At 41.7% G+C, this 24,147-nt stretch overlaps 1 protein-coding gene across 1 annotated transcript; it reads right to left on the bottom strand.

The window, feature by feature from the left end:
- Positions 1-4,308: 4,308 nt before the first annotated feature.
- On the bottom strand, positions 4,309-9,109 carry TRIL (TLR4 interactor with leucine rich repeats). Its single transcript, XM_085051011.1, has one exon. The coding sequence runs from the start codon at positions 8,665-8,667 to the stop codon at positions 6,472-6,474; it is 2,196 nt and encodes a 731-aa protein (XP_084907137.1). The 5' UTR covers positions 8,668-9,109; the 3' UTR covers positions 4,309-6,471.
- Positions 9,110-24,147: the final 15,038 nt, after the last annotated feature.

The raw sequence follows: 24,147 nt of genomic DNA on the forward strand, positions 1-24,147 counted from the left end.
TTAAGTCTAACATATGCTCCTTGTCTAGCAGCATGCTTGTTCAAGATTTAGATCATGACAGAGTAACAGCAAATAAAACATGTTATCCTTTGGTTATAAACAACTTTTTTTTTTCTGAAAGCATGCTTTTCCTGAGGGTGCTCCTCTACAACAAAATATTTTTGACCTTTCATCTGATTGGTATCACTACTGCGCAGCCTCTCCTACTTCAAATTGTTTTACAGCAGTCAGATAGACGCTGCTACAGTACTGAGCAACTTCAAAATTTTAACTTCAATATTTAAATATTTAGCAAGATGAGGAAAATAAATGGTGCAATTATAGATATGTCAATGGTACAATGACAGACAAGAGGCTAATGATTGTACTAAAATATGGATTTGGACATATCAAAGGAGGTCTTTCTCACTGTCAGGATGAAGTACAGCAGTGTAACAATGAATCACAGATACAATTTCAGCGCACTTTTCTAGATCCAGATAGGATGCATATGTATCTCCATGTAATATAATGTGTGAACATAATGCCGATCTTTGCTCTTGTTGGCAAGGAATTAAATAAGACCATGTAACTATTTGCAACCTTTCTACCTTCATGTTCCAGTAAAAAAATATTCCTTTCTTGACTTAAAAGTGTCATTCAGGTTTATTTTAAAGACAACATCCCGGAACTATTTATCCCTTAGGAGATAAATCAATCTCTCAATGATAAAACTTGTCTCATTATCTTTCTGTATATGACTTTTATCTATTATATGTATCCAGGCTTTCTTCAGCTATTCAAATTACTTCTAAATATTTATTACAAATCAACATACAGTGAACTAAAAACAATTAAACAAATTGCAGACATGAGAAGTTAAGTGAACCAGGAAAATGCTGGCTATCAGGATTTTTACCAAGGAGTCCACAAAAAGGTTATCTGCTCTATTTCCTTGAATTCTTGTCTTGTAATCAAGTATTTTTTGTAGTCTCACAAGGCAAAAGAAAATGAACTAAAATAGCCCAGACTGATGTATAAGGTACTACATTATAGTAATACATTTGCCATCACTAGAAAGCACAGCTGTGACTCTGCATGAATGTTTTGTTGAGCATTCATTCTCATAATATTCCAAAAAATAAACCACTCACTTCACAACCTCTGAGCATTTGTTACATTACAAAGTACTGTACAGATGTTGACTGACAGATTGCTTTATTGTTTGTTCAGATTCTCTCTTGGTATAGGTTCCACATGGATGGATCTCAGAAGTGCAATAAAGTATTTTGAAATACACATTGAATAGACAAAAAATTGAAATATTTAAGAAAAAAAAAGATCATAAATTATGTTTGTCTGGACATTAAAAAAACACCATAATAAAGTAAAGAACAGGACTACACCTATATCTGAAGTCAAGAAACACCATTTAATTTGTTAGCTAAGGACTGCTTTACTTGGCAACAACTTCAAATGCACTTCGCAATGAAAAAAAAAAGGTAATGCTTTGGTGAGAATAAATACTCTTAACAGTATCACAATTTTCTTTTTATCACTCGAGAGCTTTTGAGATTTATATATGTGGGGGTGTTGCCATTTCTGGACAACAAACAGTTTATTTCTACAACATAAAATTATAATACATAGATTATCAAACTATGAATAAATGTACCTTTAAAAATCCAACAACAAAGGAGATGTGTGTCACAGCATAAAAACTCATAAAGTCTCTTTAAAGTGTTAGATTCTTCTTTATTAGTAAATATCTCTATTATGTTTGAAGAAGTTTTCTTCCAACTATTTGTTCATACTGTATTATTCATTGTAATTCTTGCAGTCTTGTTTGTAAAAACAAATGAGATATCAATTTATTTAAAAAGACTTATCAAGGAGCATCTCTATAAATAAAGTCATTTACAATGATACTAAGATAAATATTTGTGCTTACAGACAATTGGCTATTTTTCTACAGGAATTTAATTTCTATGGGAATTAAAGTATGCACTTGAGAAAACTCAACTTTTTATGGAGAAAAACACATCATCAGTATTTGGACAGGCTGCCAAAACTATGCTATATTTAGCATGGAGAAAAAAGAACAAATCCAACATCCAGCACACACAATTTCCTAATATTTATTCCTCATTTCTACTTAGCAAATATCAGATTATAGATTCAACATTTATGAAACAACTTGTCTCAAAGGAGTTGCCTACATGAAAAATCATCTACATCCCTATGTATGCATAATTTGTCTGATTAAATTTGGAAAATAATTTTTTTAAACCAAAGCTTCACTTCTGGACCTCACAAAACATGCGTACACCCTTGGTGGCCAGAGAAACATGAATTAGTGGGAGCAGCCAGGTTTTTGAAAATCAAGTAGTATTTCTCTTGTCTACTGTATACTGCCATGGAAACAAATGATTTTTGTAGACTCATCCACTACATTCCAAATGTTAGTTTACTAGTTAAATAAATATCCTGATGAGTAGACAAATAAATGTCCTGGAGCAGACTTTTTTCCCTCCTAATTCCTCATTTTTCAAATGTCTTCCAGGAAAGAGCAGAAAGGAGAAGGCACAAGAAACATGCATAATTTACCCAATCCCTTCTTTTAAGGGTTCAAATGTTGATGATATTTCAAAATGTGGCACTTGCAGTGCATTGTGAAAAGTAAACAGCATGGCATAATGAAAGCAATGTATTTATAAATTTAACTGTGTTAACTCAGATTCCAATAGTCAAATTTTAACCAGGGTTCTTCACCCACATGGAGACATTCACTGACACCATTATACTTCTGTTCTCTTCAGATTGTTTCTCTCTAGTGTCAGTATTTCTAGGACCTTAAAGAGAAGTTCTAAGCATTCTCAGTTCTGCAGATCATTGTTGATTTCCAGTAAAGTTACACCATCTACATAGGATTTTTATCTAAAGTGAATAGCCTAGATTTTCTTAGACTTGACAAACTGAATGTCAAGACTGAGATTGTTTAAGCAGCCTCCCATCTTTGACAGTTTCTTTCTGCCTCTGAACGCCACACCCACATTTTGCTACTTCCAGCACTTGTGTGAGTTAAGCAGAATCAAAGAAACTGACCAGGATGAAAAAGAGGGGAGAGAGGAGGTACTAGGAAAGGTTATTTTCCGGGAGGATCAGTTTCACAGTTCACCTTCCAGCTGCACAACCAACCATGCCAGCTGGCTGCAGTGAGGTCAGGGATTGAAGAGGGTGAGCAGGAGATGGCAGAGGCTGCCAAATCAGGCAATGCTTACACTAAGGAAGCCCTGGTACCTCTTGCAGACCCCCAGCAGCAGCCCACTTAATTTGATGGGGCAGTATTTTGATGATTTTCAATCTTTGATATGTAGCATGCTCAGTAGGAGTAGTACTCAGTAGGAGAACAGCACTCAGGTCACTCCTCCCCAAGCTGCATGGATTCCACAAGAGGACAGAGCAGTAAAACTATTTCTACTTGAAGGATAAACATTCTGAACACAAAATGATGGCAGATTCATCCATTTAGAAAGGGCTGTTTTTACAGTCATTCTTTAGAAAGGAGCTTACTTTAAAAAAGATCCAAATACATATAAATACTACTGGTAAAAATAGAGCCATGTTATATTTACATTTTTCAGTCACTCAAGGTCACTGGCATTTCTTTCCTCAACCACCTGCTGGTATAATTCTCTCCCTGCAAAGATGCTGCACGTAACATCTGCAGAAAAAGTTTAAGTATTCCTAGAGCTACAGAAGTTGTGGCTTTTAAAAAGTCAACAGCTTCATTCTGTAAACTGTCTTTTTTGTTGTTGCTGTTGCACTGATCTGTGTATCTACTTGTCCTAGGCTGGAACACAAAGCCAGTCCCATTTCATTCTAGCATTTCTCCAGATGTTTGCAAAAATTCAAATAGAAGCAGTGAATTAATTAGAACAACGAGCATATGTTGAACAAGACACACTGATATCATTAGCCTGATAATACTGAAAAACCCTTAGAACTCTTAACTTCCAATGAGCATAAACTACAGATGATCCCAAACACTATTTCTTAATTTACCTCATAAAGGATCAGTTAATTCACTGATGTAACAGCACCTTATTAGTCTATCTTGAGACCTGTTTCAGAACTGCCTGTTTTAGTTATTTTACTGTTTGCACTGTCCAAACATATTAAAAGCCAAATAGGAAACACTGTGTATGATGAAAGACAGAAAAGAATGACGAGACACTGTCCACAGTCCTTGTGCTCATAAAATGAAGACGCTACAGCCAATCTGTAGTTGAAGAGGGATGCATTATGAGATAAAATCCAAGACTCAAATTTTCTTTCAGCAAATGGATTTATTGGCATAATTGATTATAACCATGTACAGCATCTATGCATCTCCCATTGGAAGAATATCCAGTGATAGAGCTAACGTTAGTGTGATACACAGCTTTACTCAACAATCCCACTGCATTTCTAACAACAAACAGTGGTGTATTCCACAACCATCAATGGCCAAAAGCACCCAGGTGTCCAAAAGAACAGAAATTTAAAATTCTTAACAAAAAATGAAACCTGATACTTCATTCCCTCAGTTTTAATTCCATTCAAAATTGTGTCTACAGCAGTGATGAATTTTAACCTATACACTAACAACTGAGTTTGGCCCCTGATATTCATGAAAACTACAGCCTGTCAAAATGAAATATCGAAGGACTTCTTGCTACTGACCCAAAAAACAAGACTTTGATTTTTATTTTCTCCATTGAAAAGACAAAGATTAAGGCAAATGATCTCTACACTCTCTCCCTCAGAACATAAAGTCTTTTCTCTCTATTCAGTCACTGAACTCTAACTGCAGGTACCAGTTACTATGGTATCTTTTGTAAACACTTGTTCATCTGAAAAAAATGAAAAGGAAAAAAAAAAGAAAGAGGGGAAAACCCCCAAATTGCCTACTTGCAATTATGGTAATAAACAACTTGTAGTCACGAACACCTCGGGTCAGCAATGAATGCATGATATTGAGACAAATGTCTCCATAGCACACTAACACTTCCTTCAAGCCATTCAGTTCCACAAGAGTTCATCCGAGGTTGCACATTAAATTCAAAGGAGCAGAAGTTGTATCAATGGTCTCAACAATTTACCAAACTCCATCTAAAACATCTGCATTTAAAGTGCAATCCCCGTTTGGACCTCTTTAATTAGCTCATTTGTAGACCACACAGAGAGAATTATTAATGTAAACTAAACCACCATTTTTTGCAGTAACATAACCACGTTCTGTAAATATTTAGGGAAAAAGTCTGAGAAGTGGAGAGCAACTGACCATATAATGATTAGCATTGCTCTGAAACAAAAAGTAAAATCCTAACTTTAAAAAAACCCACAACAACCAACAAACCAAAACAACTCAAACATTATATGCTACTGCATAAGGGTTTAACTCTAGCATTACTCACTCAGCTACACAAAACACATAATCTAGATTAATACAAAAAATTATTTATTTCACAGTGAGGTACATAAAGCTTCTAACTTTAGTAGGCTAAGGCTAAGAGAGAATTGCCTGTTAGGATAAAGACTATTTCACATTCCTGAAATATTCTCACCTATTATTGTTTCTGAAGTAAGGCACCAATAATTATTTATCCATCAATAGTTCACCTCTGCATCTACCCATTTAGAAATGAAGATGGATTATGTGAGGGTCAGCAATCTGCTGACCATCATGGACCCAGACAACTATAGCACACATTAATGTGTACAAGTACCAAGCAGTATTTTTTTAAACAATTTTAAAATAGCTCATTTGTAAACATTCTACAAAAACCTGTTAGTTTTTCTTAGTGGTGTCAGCAATATATTCCTGTAGAACCAACCAGCTGCATTATTGTTTCTTTTTTATAGGAAAGTATGAAAGCACACTCGTGCACATTAAATTGCCTCACATTCAGTTTGAGTGGAAACGGCACAGACTTCAAAGTATTCAGCAAAAAACCCTACATTTCCAGCCCTCCAGAAAACTCCCTGGTTGCACACAGTTCAATTAAAAGATGACACTCGATCCAAATTTTTGATTAGAAAGGGCTGGTGTCTTAGAAAGACCTCTTCCAAGCTCCTTACACAGGGCCAGGCCGCTCACTGTAACTGACTCCCAACTTGCAGTCGGAGGAAACCACCTGTAAAACAGCACATTTAAATTAACAGCTCTGAGTTTGCTTAAGGGAGGCACTGGCTGCTGTTGGCAGTAACTCCTGCCGTTTGCTCTTCATGGCAAGGCACAGTTACCACCTGTCAGGGCTTTTCCTTGGGTTAGTGATGATTCCTGACACAACGGTGAGGTAACCGCGTCTCACAGGCAGCCTCAGCCCCGGCCCGCAGAAAGGGTGGCTGAACGCAGCCGCTGTACCGCAGCTCTGCCCCTCGGAGGCCGCGGCATCCCCTCACAGACCGACGGGCGCCTTCCCCGCGGCTGCCGGGGCCTCGGCGGGCTCAGTCGGTGAAGCGCTGCAGCAGGTGCTCATCTCCATGCCGGCCGCTGCCGCTGTCCATGAAGCGCTCGCAGGGGAACTCGATGAGGTCGGCCTCGCTGAGGGCGCAGGCGGCGGCGCCGCGGGGTGGCCGGTGGGACTGGAAGCCCGAGAAGTCGGCGGAGACTCCGGTGCCCATGGAGCGGAGCGGGCGGCGTGTGGAGTAGAGCTGCCGCACGTGGACCGGGGCCGCCTTCCTACGCCGACGCCCCAGCACCTTCTTGCGCAGCAGGCGGGCGGCCCAGGCGGCCAGAGCCGCCAGCAGCAGCAGCGCGTTCACCGCCAGCAGCACCAGCGTGAGCAGCTGCTGGTCGGGGCCGCGGGGCCCGCCCGCCGCCGCCGCGGTGCCGCCCTCGGGTAGGGTGACGAGCCCGGCGCAGTGGTCCCGCGGCGCCACCGGGCACACGCGGCCGCCCAGGACGCCCTCGACGCAGACGAGGTACGGGGTGTCCGGGCGGAGCTCCCGCAGCGTGGCCGCCGGCTCCCCGCGCTCCGGCAGATACACGAAGCGCTGGAACTTGACGGCGGCGCCGAAGCGGTCGAAGAGGAGGCGGAATCGCGCCGGCCCGAGCAGGCGGGGGCTGCGGTGCGGCCGCACGGCCCAGCGCACCGTCACCCAGCTGGAGCCCACCGCCTCCACCGACAGGTTGTGGAGGAAGAGCTTGTTGAAGTCGCACGGGTCGGACACCAGCGGCGGCACCCCGGGGGCACCGGCCCGTCGGGGCCACGCTCCTGCACTGGGCAGCGGTGCCGGCGTGGGGCTGGCGGCTATGGGCACCCCCATCACCAGACGGGCGGTGGAGGCGGCCGGCGGTGGCCCTGGGGGCAGCCCCGCTGCACTGCTGTTGCCACCAAGCCCCTCGGGGGGTGGCGGGGAGGGAGAGGCACCATCGGGGCAGGGGCCGCCGTCCTGCGGCAGCGGCAGCTGGGCATCCTGCAGGTAGTCGAGGTACTTGCCGGCCAGGGCGGGTGGCAGACGGCACTGCACGAAGACGGTGAGCAGGCGGCCCTGGGAGTGCCAGGCCGCCAGCCAGCGCTTGAGGCCGCGAAGGCGGCAGTCGCAGCTCCAGGCATTCCCCTCCAGCTCCAGGCGGTAGAGAGCCAGGCTGGAGGCGAAGAGCTCTCCAGGGAGCGTGGCCAGTGCGTTGTCCCGCAGGCTGACCTCTCGCAAGCGGCCGAGGCGGCCGAAGGCGGCCGGGTGCAGGGCGGTCAGTGCATTGCGGCTCAGATCCAGCGCCTCCAGGCTGTCCAGCGGCTCCAGTAGGGTGGCAGGTAGGTGGCTCAGCAGGTTTCCCTCCAGGCGTAGCTCCTTCAGCGAGCCCAGCCCTCTGAAAGCATCCGGGGCCAGGTGAGATAGTCTGTTGCCACTGAGTGAGAGCTTTGCCAAGCCGGGCAGGTGCTGGAAGAGCCCCCCTGTCAGCTGCCGCAGGCTGTTGCTGGCCAGCAGCAGGGTGTGGAGGGAGCGCAGCGGCCCGAAGATGTCTGGGTGGCGTAGGGAGCTCTGCTGGTTCCCTGAGAGGTCGAGGAAGCGCAACTTGGCCAGGCCAGTGAAGGCACCGCGACTCAGCCAGCGGATGCGGTTAGACTCCAGGTGCAGATATAGTAAGTTTGGCAGCCCTGAGAAAGTGGAATCGCCCAGCGAGCCCAGCTCGTTGCCATCCAGTCGCAGCTTGACAAGGCTGCCGAGGCCAGAGAAGGAGGCAGCGCTGAGGCGGCCGATCTCGTTGGCGTTCACGTAGAGGATGCGCAGCTTGGCCAGGGCGCTGAGCGTGCCAGGGGCCAGCGCTGGCAACAGGTTGTTGCCCAAGTAAAGCTCCTCCAGGCGCTGCAGGCGTTCAAAGGCCTTGGGGTGCAGCGAGCGGATCCGATTGTACTGCAGGTCCAGGCGCTGGAGCCCTGCCAGGCGGTGGAAGTCGAAGGCGGAGATGTTGGCGATGAAGTTGCCCCCGAGGCTGTAGGTGAGGATATCCTGCGGCTCGGCAGCCTTGGGCACGGAGCGCAGGCCCCGGTTAGTGCAGAGGAGGTGCTGGTGCTGCTGGCAGTCGCATGGCTCGGGGCAGATGGGCTCGGCCGCGGGCAGCAGCAGGAGGATGAGGGGGACGGAGCCCCAGAGCACCCGCGGCAGCACCATCAGGCGGACCCGACGCGGCGCCCCCATCCCGGGACGAGCCGTGGGCTGCTTCCCCCGCCGGCTTTGTGTCTCTCCGGCATCCCCTCCGCCTCCTCCGCGGCTGCTAATGGGCCCCTCCTCTGCTCCGCGCCGGGCTGAGCTCCGCACCGGGCAGGCAGGCGCGGCGGCGGCGGCTGCAGGTCGCGGTGTCCGGCACCATGGGCTCGCCCGAGCCGGCCGGGAGCGCTGCCGGGGCCGCCGCCCGGGCTCTGCCGCCCCTCGCGGCCCGCGGGCTGTGGGGCGGCGCTGGCGGGGCCGGCGCTGCCGCGGGGGGCGGGCGGGCTGCGGAGCGGCGCGGCTGTTCCGCCGGCTCTCCCAGGGGCGGAGGGGGCGGGCGGGGAGGGGACGGGAGGGGGCCGGCGGGCGGAGCGGGGAGCGGGAGAAAGACGAGCTCCGAAAGTTGCCGAGAAAACTCAGCGGAAATTCGTACTTCCCACACTGTGCCCTGGGGGACCGGAGGATCGGATGGAGCGGGGGAGAGGGAGGACGGCGCGGCGGGGGGGCGGGGGGAGGAAGCCCACGGCCGGTCCTGGCTCGGCTCAGCCCCGGCAGCGAGCAGGGGCGCAGAGTGGGAAAGTAGGAATTGTAACCGGCTGTGGCTGCCTCCCAACCACATGGGTTGCAGATAGAGCTGCGCATCGAGGAGGGGGAAGGGAACAGAAGTAGGCAGACGTCGTCTGCCCACCCCACCTCTTTTTTCCCCTTGTATTTAGAAACCTGCCAAAAGCAATAGTTACGGTTTACCACGGACTTTTCTTTGTGTTGAGCAAATGGCAGTCAGAGGACTAAGCTTCCTCTTATACATAAAGGAATTAATTTTCATTCTCCGCACTGTCCTGCTCAGCGGGTTCCTGACAAAGCTTCCAGTGAGGATGCAACTGAACATGACTCCAGGGCCATGAGGGGCTCGTCAGAATGATCCAAATGCTCTTGAGAAATAATTCCCATTTTAAAGATTCTTCTTTCTCAACAACGTACAAATTCAGATCGAAAGGAAGATGTTGGAAAGCATACTGCATAATGGGTACCCATCCATTCCCAGGCAGGAGGAAATGCCTAAATACATAGGTATATAAGATGTCCAAAGATTATGAGGGAAAGAAGGTAATGACCAGAATACTGTGTTGCAAATTTAATAAATATTTTGGAAACTGGTACCAGATGAAGTTGTATGTAACTGCACACACTTTGCATACATTTTTGGACTAAAGAGATATACAAGACCTGCTTCTCTCTGTCTTACCAAAAGGCAGAATTTAGATAGCTTTTGTGGGAACTTTGTTTTAGTGGCCATGTCAACATGAGCAGGTAGCATGAGTGGTAGTTTGTGGTGAGGCCCTGTTGTCTGTTTTCATGTTACCTTGATCTAACTCTGATTTGGTCCTGGAGAAACCTTGAAAAGAAGGGATAAGGCTTGGTTTGGTCAATGGAGCATCACTATAAGTCTCTCAGTTCCTAGCTCTGGTAGTTAGCCGGGGATGGGCCTTGTGAAGAGTAATCTTTATGTAGTGGTAACTGCATTGTGCTAGTGTAAGAAGTAATGTTTGGGGCTAGAGAGTGATATTTTAGATAACCTGTATTAATTTTGCAAGTATCTTCAAAAGTCAAGTGAGCAGGTCTGAATTGTAACTTGTTTATTGAGAAAACCCAGTGTGAACAATAATGCACTGGAATATGATTATGGCAAGGAAAGCTGGTTGGGTGTCTGGTTTTGGGTTTGCTGTGAGATTTTTTTGTTTGGTGAAAAATGGCTGTTGTTATCCAGTCTTTATAAGCTGGAAGAGTAATTGAAAGATTAGGTACTTATGCCTAAAAATCTACTTGTAGTGGAAGGAATTATTGCATATTACATTAAAAATTAAAATTTTTGAAGCAAAAATGGTGGAAATCAGAATTGTCAGATTCCAGAATTCTATGACTTCTGCAGACATCATCTGTCTTGCCATCAAACCGGCCTGTTCTTAGTTTACCTTGTTTTATAATTGTGTCCTAAATTGCTGTTGCATTGTTTTGTGAATGTGGACTCAAGAGGCTTGTCTACCTCTTGAATGAATTAGAAAATTTCTGGTTTAATTATTTGTAACTGCTGTATTTTAACCAGTACATGCTTGATTAGTAAGATGCTTTTTCCTGAAATATATCAGAATAAATTTCACAAAAAGAACTTTTTGCTAACCTTTTTTATTCATTTTCCAGGTTACTCAAGAAACCCATCCAGCATTTATTAATGATTCGAATGACCATGGGTTAAGAATCCAGACCTTTTAGCTCAGTCTCTTCTTTATTGACTATTTTTTCACTGTCCAGCTTCTTCTTTTCAATACATCACATCATGTCTAATATTCAGGAAAAAGTAGAGATATTATTTTCTCCTGCAAAGATTGCATGTGTCTTTCCTCATTTTCAAAGCCACCATGGTTCAGGGAAAGGCATCGCAGCTCTGAAAGTTTTCTTTAATACTCAGCAAAGACTGACTAGTGACACATTTGCTTAACTGTGGTGTACTTTAAATAGTGGAATTTTAGAAAACCATTCAATATAATGGTATGCTTGTTTTCTGTTCCTTTGGGTTATTCTTTTGAAACATGGTAAAGCTTTTAAGGGCAATTTATTAACTGTCCTTCCTGTAGAAGCACCATAGATCTTTTTCTAGTCATATTTCATTGCAAATACTAGAAGTTTAAGTCAGATTTTGTCTTATGTATTGGTTTTGATTTATGCCTTCTGAAACTTAGCCAGTATGATTATTTTCACTGGGTTTGGGGAATTATAAGTGGCAGGAATTAAAAGAAAATTAACTAGTGATTCTTAGGAAGACAATTCATCACACACTTGTTCTCACACTGAAAATATTTTATAGCAGAAATGAAATAAACAATTGCAATGGATTTTTTTTATTAATTCAAGTAGGAAGTTATTATTCAAAATACATTAGAAACACAACAGTTGAGATGAAAGATGCCACATTTGTTTTCCTAATTTGGAAGAGGAACGTTCCCATTGCTGTAGTTCTTGTTTCCTTATCCAAGCACACGATAAAATGTTTAATTCATGATTGAGAGGTAGCAATCTTTTTACCCCAACCTGAATGAAGCATACATCCACCTATGAAAAAACTGGGTAGAGGGAGAATTGAAAGTAATCTATTCTTTACAGGTTATCTTAAAACATACCTTCATGGTTAAGATTTGAAGTATGAGGACTTTGAAGGGCCAAGAAAAAATAGCAGGATCAGAAATACCATTTTTCCACTGAGACATATCTATTCCTGTGATAATTATGAGGGAACTGACTTTAAATAAGGTATTGTTTCATGGCTAAATAGTATCCATATGTTTGTTATATCTAATACCTCTGATTTTTTTTGGTTGGTTTGGTGTTTTTTTTCCCAAGAGATGTTTTTTAGGCACTGGTGAGAGGACTACTGATTGAAAGTGAACACATATTTGTAGACAGAATACAAAATGGAGTGAAAGAAGCAGCATGCTCAATGTAGCCTATCCCAGCATATACTGTGACAATGCCCACATGAGAAACTTCCATTAAACAAAATTAATCTTTCTTGACTCCAGAATAAGAGAACTGGTGCTGATCTGGTAAGTTTAAGCGCTGGTAGCTCATGGATTTGAATAGTTGCCAGGAATAGTGGCAGGCATGGCTCTAGGAGCTGGAGCTTAATCTCAAAAGAAGATTTTGATTGTTCTTTACAATTTTTCTGCCCATTGCACATCTCAAATGTTTTCATCTGAACTTGTAAGAAATGTTTCTAGAAGCTTTGTGTAGAAGTTCTGTCAGCTTTGAACTTTCTCACCAAACTAACTGGCTTCATAGAAACTATTCAACCTTAGTGTCAGAATTCCCATTTAAAATGAAGAAAAGTTTCTGTCAGTTGATATATCAACGTGTTTAGTTGGTTACAACGTAAGAACTTAATTTGAAGTTTTTTGACTTACACTGTCATAAGAAGTTGTATAGAACATTACTCCATGAGTCATGCCAAGTTTCCCTGAAGTAAGAACAAAGAGAAAACAAAGATACACCCCCATTCCTGTTTTCTACCTGATGAAGTGTCACTGTGTGAGTTTATACTCTTATAGTTATTTTTGCTTTTCAAAGAGATAAAAATATTGAGGAGCACTGTAAAGTATTAAGAAAACCAGTTCATACACCATCTTTATTAGTGACTTCTAAAGCCCATGGATTAAAGCATCTTTTAAGTGGCAACCAGTTTTTTGATATTTCATGTGTCAGTGCAAGTAATGCAAATACATTTTTGGAGACATTTAGTTTAGGAGACATAGGAGAATTCTATTGCCAAAAGTGCTTTTTTTTACTTCAGAATTGCACAAACAGTTCACCTATATTGCGTAATTTAGGTTGTTTGTGTGTAAGTAATGAAAATTTTAAATAAACCTTTTCCTGATACCATGGTTTGTGTGTAATGAAATGTCACTTGCCACATCCAGTTCATTGGGAATAAAGCATGACTCCCAGGCCAGCAGTTAATATCCCATACCTCTTCAGCTCCACAGGATGAAACCTACCAGATATTTTATAGATATGTGCTCCTATCATCCATACAAGTGTGTGGCCTACAAAACTCTGCTGCAGAAAGCTTCAGTCTTTTCAGAATTAAACATCTGAGTAAAGCATTTCTGTTTTTTTTACATAAGATACTAGTCTAGACATGCATTTGCTGTTGTGTGCATGCTTTGTCAAGCAATCAAACCCCACTGAGTTTCGTATAGAGTAGGATGTGCCTCTTAGACTTCCTCTGGGCAGGCAGTTCCAGGACATAGTGTTGATTAAAGCAATTGGTTCCTCTGTGCATATCAGTTTACCACCAAATAATTTCAAATCTGGTTTTTTTGAGTTTCCCCACCTAAACTGTGTGAAACCAATTGTAGCTATATCCACAGGTAGACTGTATTCACATGTTCCCTCTGCAAGTGAAAATCAGTTAGCTCAATTTATACAATTAAGTGCAAATCAAGCAGTGGATGATGTTGCTGTAGTATCAGTATTTCAGAACAATAAATGGAGAGTTAGATGTCTGCGTTTTATGTAGTGATGTCTGTTAGTATGTATCCCTCATATAGGTGAGATTCAGAGTCATACTCAAAAAAAGTCGAAACGATTATTTAGCTGACATATTTGGCTTTATCCAACACTTCTTTCCTGAGGGAGAAACTCATTAATGGAAGTACATACTTTTTGCATGGTTCAGCAGCTGTGACAGTAAGAAAGGAGAGAACTCTACTTGTGTCACAATAAGAGTGGTGTAATTTATGTAAAACAAATGCGTATGTCGCTTATGCAGGGCCAATTAGCTGTTGCAGAGTCTGCAATTTTTTCACATGGTTATCTGTTTATATACCCAACCTTTGCAGTGATGTTATACCAGTTTTTCCATAATGGGGTAAGAAATCAGGCAAGTGTCTTGCAAACATTTTCTTCTTCTCTTTCTCTATAAAAGGGTATTTGTGCGTATGGCAATCTCCTTCATAATGGGTAATGCCCTTGACATGTTTTTAGTGTGATAGATGCTCTGTTCTGTTCCTATCATAATTTGGAAAGTCTGTAGCAGAAAGAAACGTAAACAAAATGCCACTTAGACTAGGACTTGTATTACTAATTGTTAAAACATGTTCTGATAGATATGCAGAAAAATAGAAAACACTCACTGCTTGATGCAATTTACCTGTATCGGGTTAGAAGAGATTGCTTAGTGCCACCTTGTCCAGTCTTCCAAGTAGATCTGGTTGCTCAGGGCTTCGAAAACTCTCTAAGGGTGGAGGATCATGGTGTCTCCCATTAGCTAGCTGAAGACAGCAGAGCTCTCTTACGGCTAAACAAATCCTTTTCTTTCAGTCACGTTTTGTACACATTGAGGAGCTTCAGCCTCATGATTATCTGTAGACCTCCCCTGTACTTTCTTCCGTCTATCAGTGCTGTTGTTCTTGTATTGGGGCAATCAAAATCCCCAGGGCCGCTAAGATGATTAAGGGACCGAAACCTCTGTTGCATGAGGAGAGGCTGAGAATGCTGGAAGAGTTTAGCCTCAAGAAGAGAAGGCTCAGGGAGATCTCACATATGTGAATGTAGGGTGCAGAGAGGATGGAGTCAGCTGCTTTTCAGTGGTGCCCAGTGACAGGACCAGAGGCAGTGGGCTTAAACTGGAGACTCTGTATGTAAAAGTCAAGAACCACTTCTTCACTGAGAGAGTGATGGAACAATCAATCACAGGTTGTCCCAAGGAGTCTCTATCCTTGGAGATATTCAAAAGCCAAATACACTGTCCAGTGTTCAGGACTTTGCATTTATCTTTGTTCAGTTTCAAGGGGATTGAATTGTCTCTTTCCCCCAGTCACTTGAGGTCCCTCTAAAAATCATCCTTGCCCTCCAGCATATCCAGTGCTCCCTCATGCATTATCATCCATGATGCTGCAGAATGTGCACTCTGTCCCACTCTGCTGCTTGTTCATAAAGATGGGAAAGGGAATTAAATTATGTTAAAGAGTGGATTGATCCGCTTTTGATATTTGAGGGATGACCATAGTAACTGACTTCCAATTGGACTTACTATTACTGATCAGAACACAATGTGTCTCAGTATCCAACTGATTTGCCAAGCACTTTATTCACTTATTTAGCCTGTGTCTCACCAGTATTGCTAAAGCAATGTTACAAGACACTGATAATGGCTTTGCTAAAATCAAAGTAGACATCATATATTACTCATTCTTTGTCCACTCAACCTTAGTCACATTATCATCAAAGGCATTTAGTGTGGTTAGACCCAGTTTATCCTTGATGAATCCACACTGGGTGTTTTCAGTCGCCTTTTTGTGCTTCATGTGCTCAGAAATGACATCTCAGAACACTTACTCCAGAACCCTCCTAGGACGAGGGGCAAGGCTGTTGTGGCATGTTGTGGCCTGACTCATCATTGCTATCCTTGAAGATGGCCTTTTTCCAGTCATTGGGACCTCCCACAATTCCCATAACCTTTTGAAGACAGTGGAGAGCAGCCTTGCAATGAAATCAGCCAACCAAGATGCAGCCTGTCTGGGCCCATGGACTTGTGTATACACAATTAGCTTTGGTGGTTTCTGATTTGGTCATTGTTGTGGGCAGTGCTTTACTCCTACAGACTCTGCTATTAACATGAAGGAGCTGGGACACCTAAGAAAGAAGACCTTGCCAATAAAAACAGAAGGACAAAGGCATTTAATACCTCAGACTTTTCCGTTTCATTAAACATTAGATCCACTGCCCTGGTTAAGCAGTGGTCTCACCTCTTCTTTAGTCTTTTTATTTTTTTTTTCTTTTGCTGCTGGTACTGAAGCCTTCCTTGTTTTTCATTTTCATATCTCTAGGTAGTTTTAGCTTCTCCTGAGCTTTGGCTCTCATGTCTACATGCCTCCCTGCTCAGACAGTGTCTTGCTTTCTCTAAGTAGTCTGTTGCATTGTCTATCTCCTGTGGTCTTCTGCCATACTTGCTTGTTTTCCTGAGTGTCAGGAAGGACCATTCTTGTGCTTTGATAAGGCTGCCCTTGAAAATCAGCCGGCTCTTCTGGCCCTGTTTTCTCTCATGGTGGTAACCCCCATGTCCTGCCAAGCAAGTCCCTGAACAAGGCAAGATCTGCCTTCTTGAAGGCCAGGATAGTCATTATTAAAATTTATCTTGGTCACTTGACTCAGGATTTTAAACTCCACAATGCTATAGTCATTGCATCTAAGGTTTCCCTCAACTTTTACAACCCCAGCTGGTTCTTGCTTGTTCATGGAAGCAGGTGCAACAGAGCACCTACTTAGCTTGTCAGTCATATGTATCAAAAAATTGTCATCAGCATGGGCTCCCAAATTAAATGCTTTTAAATAATTGAAAACCACATTCTAGACCCTGAACTGGGGTGACTCAGCACACCTTTGCCATTAATAGACTCATGTGCTTATATGTTTTTTACATATAAAGATCTGGCCTCAAGTCCTAGAGAGTTTTTAAGAAACCATTTAAGCAAGACCAAGTTTTGATTAGAAAGACTGACTGGGTCATCACTTTTACTCATGTGCTATCAAAATGTGTCATATGAGTTCACTCACAACCTTTTAAGAAATTATTTCAGGGTTTTTTGCTCCTTTTGCTTATACTGGAAGCATCTTTGAAAACATTCTGGTTCCAGTAGGCAAGCTTCCAATTTCTGACATAACTTCTTCCTATTTAGTATGCATTTCTTCCTGAGGGTCTGAATTACCCTTTAATTTAAAAAACTTTACTTATCTTTGGCATTTAGTGTTCTGATATTTATATAGAGCCCAGTCCTGTCTCTTCAGGCTGTTTTGCTGTGATAAACAGTCCAAGCTGGTTTAAACTGCCATTGAGAGATAGGCTCTTTATTCCCTTGATTCCCAGATGCCAATCTGTCTCATCTCTGTTTTAATTACTCTTTATTGGATATGAGTGATAGAAATCTACACCAACTACAGATAAAATCTATTTAGTGCCTGAAGAGAGTTTCATATGCTTAAAATTATGCTCGCTTTAAAATCACTTAAGGCCATTTCATTCAACCCCCTTCACTAACTTGTACATTTTTGTCACATATAAACAGTGAAAAGCCTAGTTTTAATTGAAAAATCTCTAAGATTTTGTCACTTTTTCTTAATACCACATTTTTGCTATGTATGGTTGTATGTGGTACCAAGAATCAGTTTCTAATGAATATGATTAGTAAGGCAGTGCTATACAATCCTTCAGCTTTCAGCTGTGAGCATTTATATACAAATTGACCTGTGGACATATGTGTTTTTAGTGGGGGAAACATAAGCATTTTGTTTTAACACTGCAGACAATGAGCCTTTGAAGCTGAGACACACGTATTTTTAATCCTGTATTGAGAGTTGTTCTGTGCAGCCACTTCATACATGTAAGAACCTTGACAAAGTGTTTGTAGAGTTTTTCAAAAAAATTGCTAATTAAAATGAGGGGACCTAGAAAAATTAAATAGAAGCAAAACCACTGCAGACCTTACATTCTTTTATTTTTATAAATATTTGCATTTTGATTACACAGTACTTAATACCACATGATGAAATGTGATACTGGATCAAAGCTGTTGCTCATGCTGTAGCTGAGACTTGTTTAAAATGGCTGATTTTTTTGTAGTATTCCATTATACTCCATACTATTGAGTTAAATGTTACTTTAGCTGAATATGTTCCAGTTAGCTCCAAAGAAGAGTATATGATATTGTCTGGCATCATGGACAAAAGAGAGGCTTGCTATGACATGTAGTTTAATGAATCAAGCTGGTGATGAAAGAGCTGTAAGAACACCTAAGATAAATAAGAAGCTACTCTGATATTCCCAGGGTCTGGGAACATATAGCCTAGATGTTAATAGTCTAAAGTGGGGCTAAATGTTGCTGGAAAACTTTAAACTGGTCTGTGTTGGTAGTTGCTTTATAACTTGTTAGGTTTATTAGCTTTGGTTCTTCAAGGATTTATCCTCTGCTGTGCATTATTATCTGTCATTAAAAATCTGGATGATGGAATAGAAAATGCGTATTTGATTTACTATCAGTTCTGCACAGAGGAGGAGCTGCAGATATTGGAGGGTAGGGTCAGAGATCAAAATTAATTTAACAATTAAATAATCCAAGGAAAAAAAGTAATTCATAATCCCCAGAAAGGATATGGTGAAGGGAGAAGGTAGGTGGGGAGGGCAATAAAGATGATGAGTGTTATAGTGGTTTCTGTAGTAGGAGAGGATATATAGACTGATTTAATGTGCATGTCTGTAGTTTTCACCACTGTAAGTAAGAAGTCTTATCTTAAAAACATGTTGACAAGACAAGAATTACTTTTATTTTTTGGGTGGTTAACTGAAGAACAGAGCTCAATAATTTTTGAGTGTCTAAATTGAGAGGCTCATCACCTGGTTTATAGTCATTGTTTATGCAGTATTTAAATATTTTGTATGTAGCTGCTGCTAACTGAACTTCCACCTTTAATTTAGAGGTCACTCCTTTTGAAAACCAGACTTTCCAGATGGTTCAGATTACACAGCCATGAAATAAAGGACTCTAAAGTTGTGGGGGTTGTGGGTTGATCTGTGATACAGACAAAGATAGAAACTGCTATTCCATGGAAGCATTTAGGTATTTGGACTCAAAAAATGCTTTTTTTCCTTAACCCTTCCAGTCTGTGTCTCCTGTACAATTTCACTCTCATGTCCTGCTCATAGCAACCTCTTCAAGTCTTTGAATTTCCATGCCCCTAAGCCATGATCCCTGCTTCCTTCATAAAAAACTATGCAATACTTAATATCAGAAGGTATGTAAATATATATGTATATAAATGCTGGCAAGGTTTAAAGGCAGCCTAAATTCTGAGATTTCTTAATAGCTGAATATTTAACTTTTAGAATCATAGTATATTTCAATGTGATTTTTTTGTATTGTTAATTGAAGTTCTTAACATTTGAAGTGCTCTGTAGTTCTCTGGAGTACTATAATTCTCTTAATAAATTATAAAAGAAAATATCTAAATAACTAACTCCTTTTCTTTTCCATATCAGATTGTGAAGAGCAATGCTGTTCTTTTTCAAGGTTTCACATGACAACTGATGATCCAGTTTGAAATTCACAGTCTTCTGAGAAGTCTGAAGCTGCTTGGACTGTGGATCTGGGTTATATTCTAAAGTGGTTTCTTTGATTAAGAGCTCTTACATATTTCTCATGTATCACACTGGATTTAGAATATTAATTTCTATAGTCATGTACAGTATAGTTTTTATCTCTGTAGCCTTGTACAATATGGATAGAGTAACATGTTGTAGAGTCTTGAGAGGGCTTCTGCCTATTCTTGTTCAATTAGTCATTGTAAAATTGTCCAAAAAAACCCTATTTCAGATTAATGCTGACCATTTGGATATCTACATCAGTATTGTTCTAGCAGTGTTGTTTTAGCTCACTCTTATATTTTCTCCACCTCCTCACTGCCGTTTGTTTTACATCATGGGTAGGGGTTTTGCACAAAATTAGGAAAATAAGCCTGTACCAAAATTAACATCCTGAAAGTAATAAAACTTAATAGAAGCCACATTTGTGATGGACTGCTTGTTAACAGCAATCTCTAGGATCACTGCAAACATATCGTGTTACAGATATCTCATTCTTAATCAATGCAGGTTCAGAAACTTGGCTTCAGAGGTGGAGGAAGTGAATAGGGGCAGAAAGGAGAACTACAACTTAAGGGGAGAATCTTGTAGATTTATATTTTTATGGTGTTTTCAGGTCACTTATTGAGGAATTCCATCATCCTGCTCTGCAGTTAGTTGCTGTATGTTGATTGTTTGATTGCCCTTGTTATTTCATAAATATTTTTATATTGCAGTGGCTTCTTAACAGCTGACCTACTGGTGATTAGACAGGTCATGTGAGAGAAGAAAGTAAACACTAATGCCACCAGGGAACTTGTGTAACAGACAGGTGCTGTCCAATCTAGAAGTATGGAGACTTCTCTTTAAAAAAATACTTATTTAATAAGGTATGGTTTTCTCCCGCTGGTTTGCCTTGCCCCCAATGGGCTTCGGGAGCTCCGGTCGGGCCGAGCTGGACCCCACCGATTCTCCGGGCTAGCGGTCCCAGTTCTCCTAGGCTCTGCCCAGGCGGCGGTTGCAGTCAGTCCCAGGGTCGCCCTTTGGGTGAAGAGACCCAGGCACAGAGGCCAGCGCCTGCCTCGCAGCTAGGCGAATCAGTCCGGGAGCCCCTCGAGATAGAACCAGTCCCAGGCGGTGGAGAGGGTGCAAGGCGTCTTTATTGTAGGGTTGGCAAGCAGCAAGGAGCAGGGGAGACGCGTCGCTTCGACCTCTCCAGGCAGCTCGGGGGAGACGCTTCCAGCACAGAGTGCAGAGAGGTCTCCTAGCAACGGGGTTGCTGAGCCGAGCAGCCTCGAGCAAACGAGGGACACCATGTTTTAAGGGGCGCCATGGGCTTTACCGGGGCGGGAATGCAGGGGCGGAGCCAACCGGGCTCGGGGACACTTTGAGGGACAACAGGGGGAGCAAATCAAGAACAACTGGGGTGGGGAGTACACTTAACCAATGGGAGCAGGGCAGCAACAGAACATTCGGGGAACTGGGCGGCAACAGGGGAGGAGACAGGGAGGGTACAGCAAACTTAGAGCAAATCAACTTAACCCAAACTTTTGATGGGAGGGAGAGTACGGCTCAAAGCTCGGCCTCCTCCGAGCCCCAGGAGATGGTGTCATCAGCGGCATCCGCTGGTACGGGATTGACCACTGGGCACTGGGACTCGGGATCGGCAGCCTCGGGCTGCCGTACTACTACACTTATTTAGCTTGAATCTCAAATGAAACCATAAACTTGAGCCTGTGGTATAACAGACGTGCTTTTCTTAGTGGAAAGTGCAGTAAGCACAGAATATTTGGCTTTTAATGATTTGTCTGCCTCAGTGACTTCTCTGTTAAGCTGAATTTACACTATTTTGGGCCAGATCTTCAATTGACATTATTTGTTGTACCATTACAGGCTTTTCCTTACACAAGTCAAAATGCTGATCCATCAGCAGGCGAAATTTTTACTCCATCCCTCCTGTAAACATTAAAAAAATCTTCTATAACCTGGAGAGATTGAGTTATGTATGAGGCCAAATTACAATAAAAATGAAATGTGTTCAACAAAATTAGTATTCTTTTTCCCAATGGTAATATTAGATAATATTACCATGTTCAAAGGTTGAAATGTAGTAAGAAAGGTACAGAACGATAGTTGCAGTTTTTCAGTTATAATTTCCATTTTGTTCATACTGTAGAATGAAAGTGTATCTGAGGGAAGTTATTCATTTAGAATTCCTGGGTACTTCATCCTGTATAATAGCCATGATGCGATGGATTTAACATTCAGCAAGAATTACAGTGAAAGCATGTATTAAATATATACACAGTATATAGTGATAGAATTGTTTAAGCACATTATTAAAGTTTCTAATAAAAGACTAAGCAGCTTTAAACCGTTGTGAGGTAAAAAACCTAATCTGATTGCTTGCATCACTTCAACATTTTAAGGAAGGAGGACTTCCTCCTTTCTTCTTCAGAGTTCCTGTGTTAAGAACACCTTTGTGTTTTGGAGTTCTCCTCTCCACTTTTCTTTCTTGAGACACCTTTACTTGAAAAATCTAGTTTGAAATTAGGTATTATGAAAAATCCTTTACTATGAGGGTGATGAGGCACTGGAACAGATTGCCCAGAGAAGCTGTGGATGCCCCATCCCTGGAAGTGTTCAAGGCCAGGTTGGACTGGGGTCTGAGCGACCTGATCTAGTGGAAAGTGTCCCTGCCCGTGGCATTGGGGTTGGAATTTGATGATCCTTTAGGTCCTTTCCAACCCTAACCATTCTATGATTCTATGAATTAAATAAAACCTTCCTCCATGGGCTGTTACTTGTTATTTTCATACTTGAAATATAATAAGAAATATAATTTGTGTGTAGAAGAAGTATTATACCTTTGGGAGACAATTATTCTCTTTTCCTGCTAATAATGAGCAATGCAATTTAATATTAGGTCATAATAAATTGTGAATATCAGAGATTTAGAAATTTGATAGTTAAAATTAATAAACTCAAAAGAATAATTGTATTTATAGCTTAGGAAATAAATATCTGAAGCAGAAGGAATGTAAGAATTCTCATTATTTACCACTTGGCCATTACGGCTGTAAACTTTTATGTCTTCTGAGTGAAGCTTTCAAAGTTCCCCATCTCAATGAATTTTTTTTTCTCATTTCAGAGTTCTCAAGTCCACCAGTAGAACAAACACAAAGTGGGATGCTTGGAGATCTTCAGGCATCTCTTGTAGCAAAAGTCAGTGGTGGTTAGGTCAGTTTGTCCTCTGACTTAGTAAAAGTGAAGGTCTCTGGTCTTGCTTCTATTTTAAAGGCCTGATTCTGGCATCAGAAAAATTACTTGCTAGGCTAAAGAACAAAATATACATTGTCCTATGGCTATGTCTGTATTTAAAATGCATGTATTTCAAGAAGTGGAATAAAAAATATGCAGACTTTAATCAATGGATAAACGTGACAATAATAACCAAATCTCTGGGGGAAAAAAGGCAAGAAGCAAGATTGTAATTGTGTGCAAACCACTTTAGGTCATTATTTCAGTTGAAAGAGGGTATTTTAAAAATGTACTTGGATAAGAAAATATGCAAAATATGGGACTGAAGGCTTCTCCTCTTGGCTGATCTCACTTTAGTTGTCCTCACACATGACAGTGATGCCACTATATAAGAGGAGGATGGTTTCTGACACAAATCCAAGGCTATGTGTACCATGTTGTGAAGTAGAGTTGTTGCTCCACTACCAACTCACATGTCAGTTGGAGATAGAATTTATTCTGTCAAGATATTGTTGTAACAACAACAACAAACTAAAAACATTTGCAGAGGAAGGTGCAGACTAGTCTATCCTAACATAGCTATGAAGATTTCCTCTTGTTCACTAACCTTTTCTTTCTAATTTTTTTCTTCTATTTTCTTTTTTTTACCTTTTTCACAAATATCAAACATTCTTATTTTACACCCTTCTTAATTATTTCCTTTGATTTAGTTATAAATACCTATTTACTGGAAATGAAACTTGCTTTAACAATAAAGGAAGATTAATGAGTTCTTTATGTATTGCTACTTGCAGTTCACTATGAAACTGCTCTTGTGCAGCCTGCTCAGCTATTTCTGTTGGCACACAGCAGAGCTGGAGTTTTGCCTAGAGTAGCACAATCTTTTTATTCGCTGGAGAAACAGCTAGTCACCACCTCAGCTATATGATACTCTGCCTACTGCTGTGCGGGGACACGGTTGCAATGTTTGTGGTAGTGCCCACCTCTCTAAAGCTCTGTGATGTCCACACTTTATAATGTTTTTCCTAGCAGTTCTCTGTATTCCTGATTTTTATGTGTTTCTGACAGTTCTTTCAGCTTCTTACTCTCAGTCAGTGCCTGACTTGACTACTCGCTTAGAGTTGTCATGCCAACTCCCAAGCTTGAAAACTGAAATAGAGAGAGGATTTATCCTTTTTTTTCTGCCTTTTTTTTTTGTGTGTGTGAAGTACTCACTTCACAGTTACCAAGCTGCATGAACTGAATACATAAGTATGGTAAACAGCTCTGTGACATTGGTCTGACACTTAAGTTTCTAAATATCTGTTTCTGTTTTGTAAAGACTTTGAATATACCTTCCTTAATCCTTGCTGCATGTCTGCATGCTGAAAATCAGGAAAATTTAAAAGATCAATGAAGTGGAGAAGGAATTTTAAAGACAAGTCGTTGCATTTTTCTTATTTAAACTGAACTGCAAACATATATCAAATACCCTACGTAGAAGTAATCTTTAAAAGAGCAACTAGTCTGTTCAATCTTTTTGAAAGTTAGATGTTACTCAATTT

The sequence above is a fragment of the Lichenostomus cassidix genome, chromosome 2 (genome assembly GCF_008360975.1).
Source record: "Lichenostomus cassidix isolate B80296 chromosome 2, HeHo_3.0, whole genome shotgun sequence".
Classification (NCBI taxonomy): domain Eukaryota; kingdom Metazoa; phylum Chordata; class Aves; order Passeriformes; family Meliphagidae; genus Lichenostomus; species Lichenostomus cassidix.

Excerpts from the sequence above, each read along its gene's own strand:
- TRIL (XM_085051011.1), bottom strand. The coding sequence starts at position 8,667 with ATGGGGGCGCCGCGTCGGGTCCGCCTGATGGTGCTGCCGCGGGTGCTC.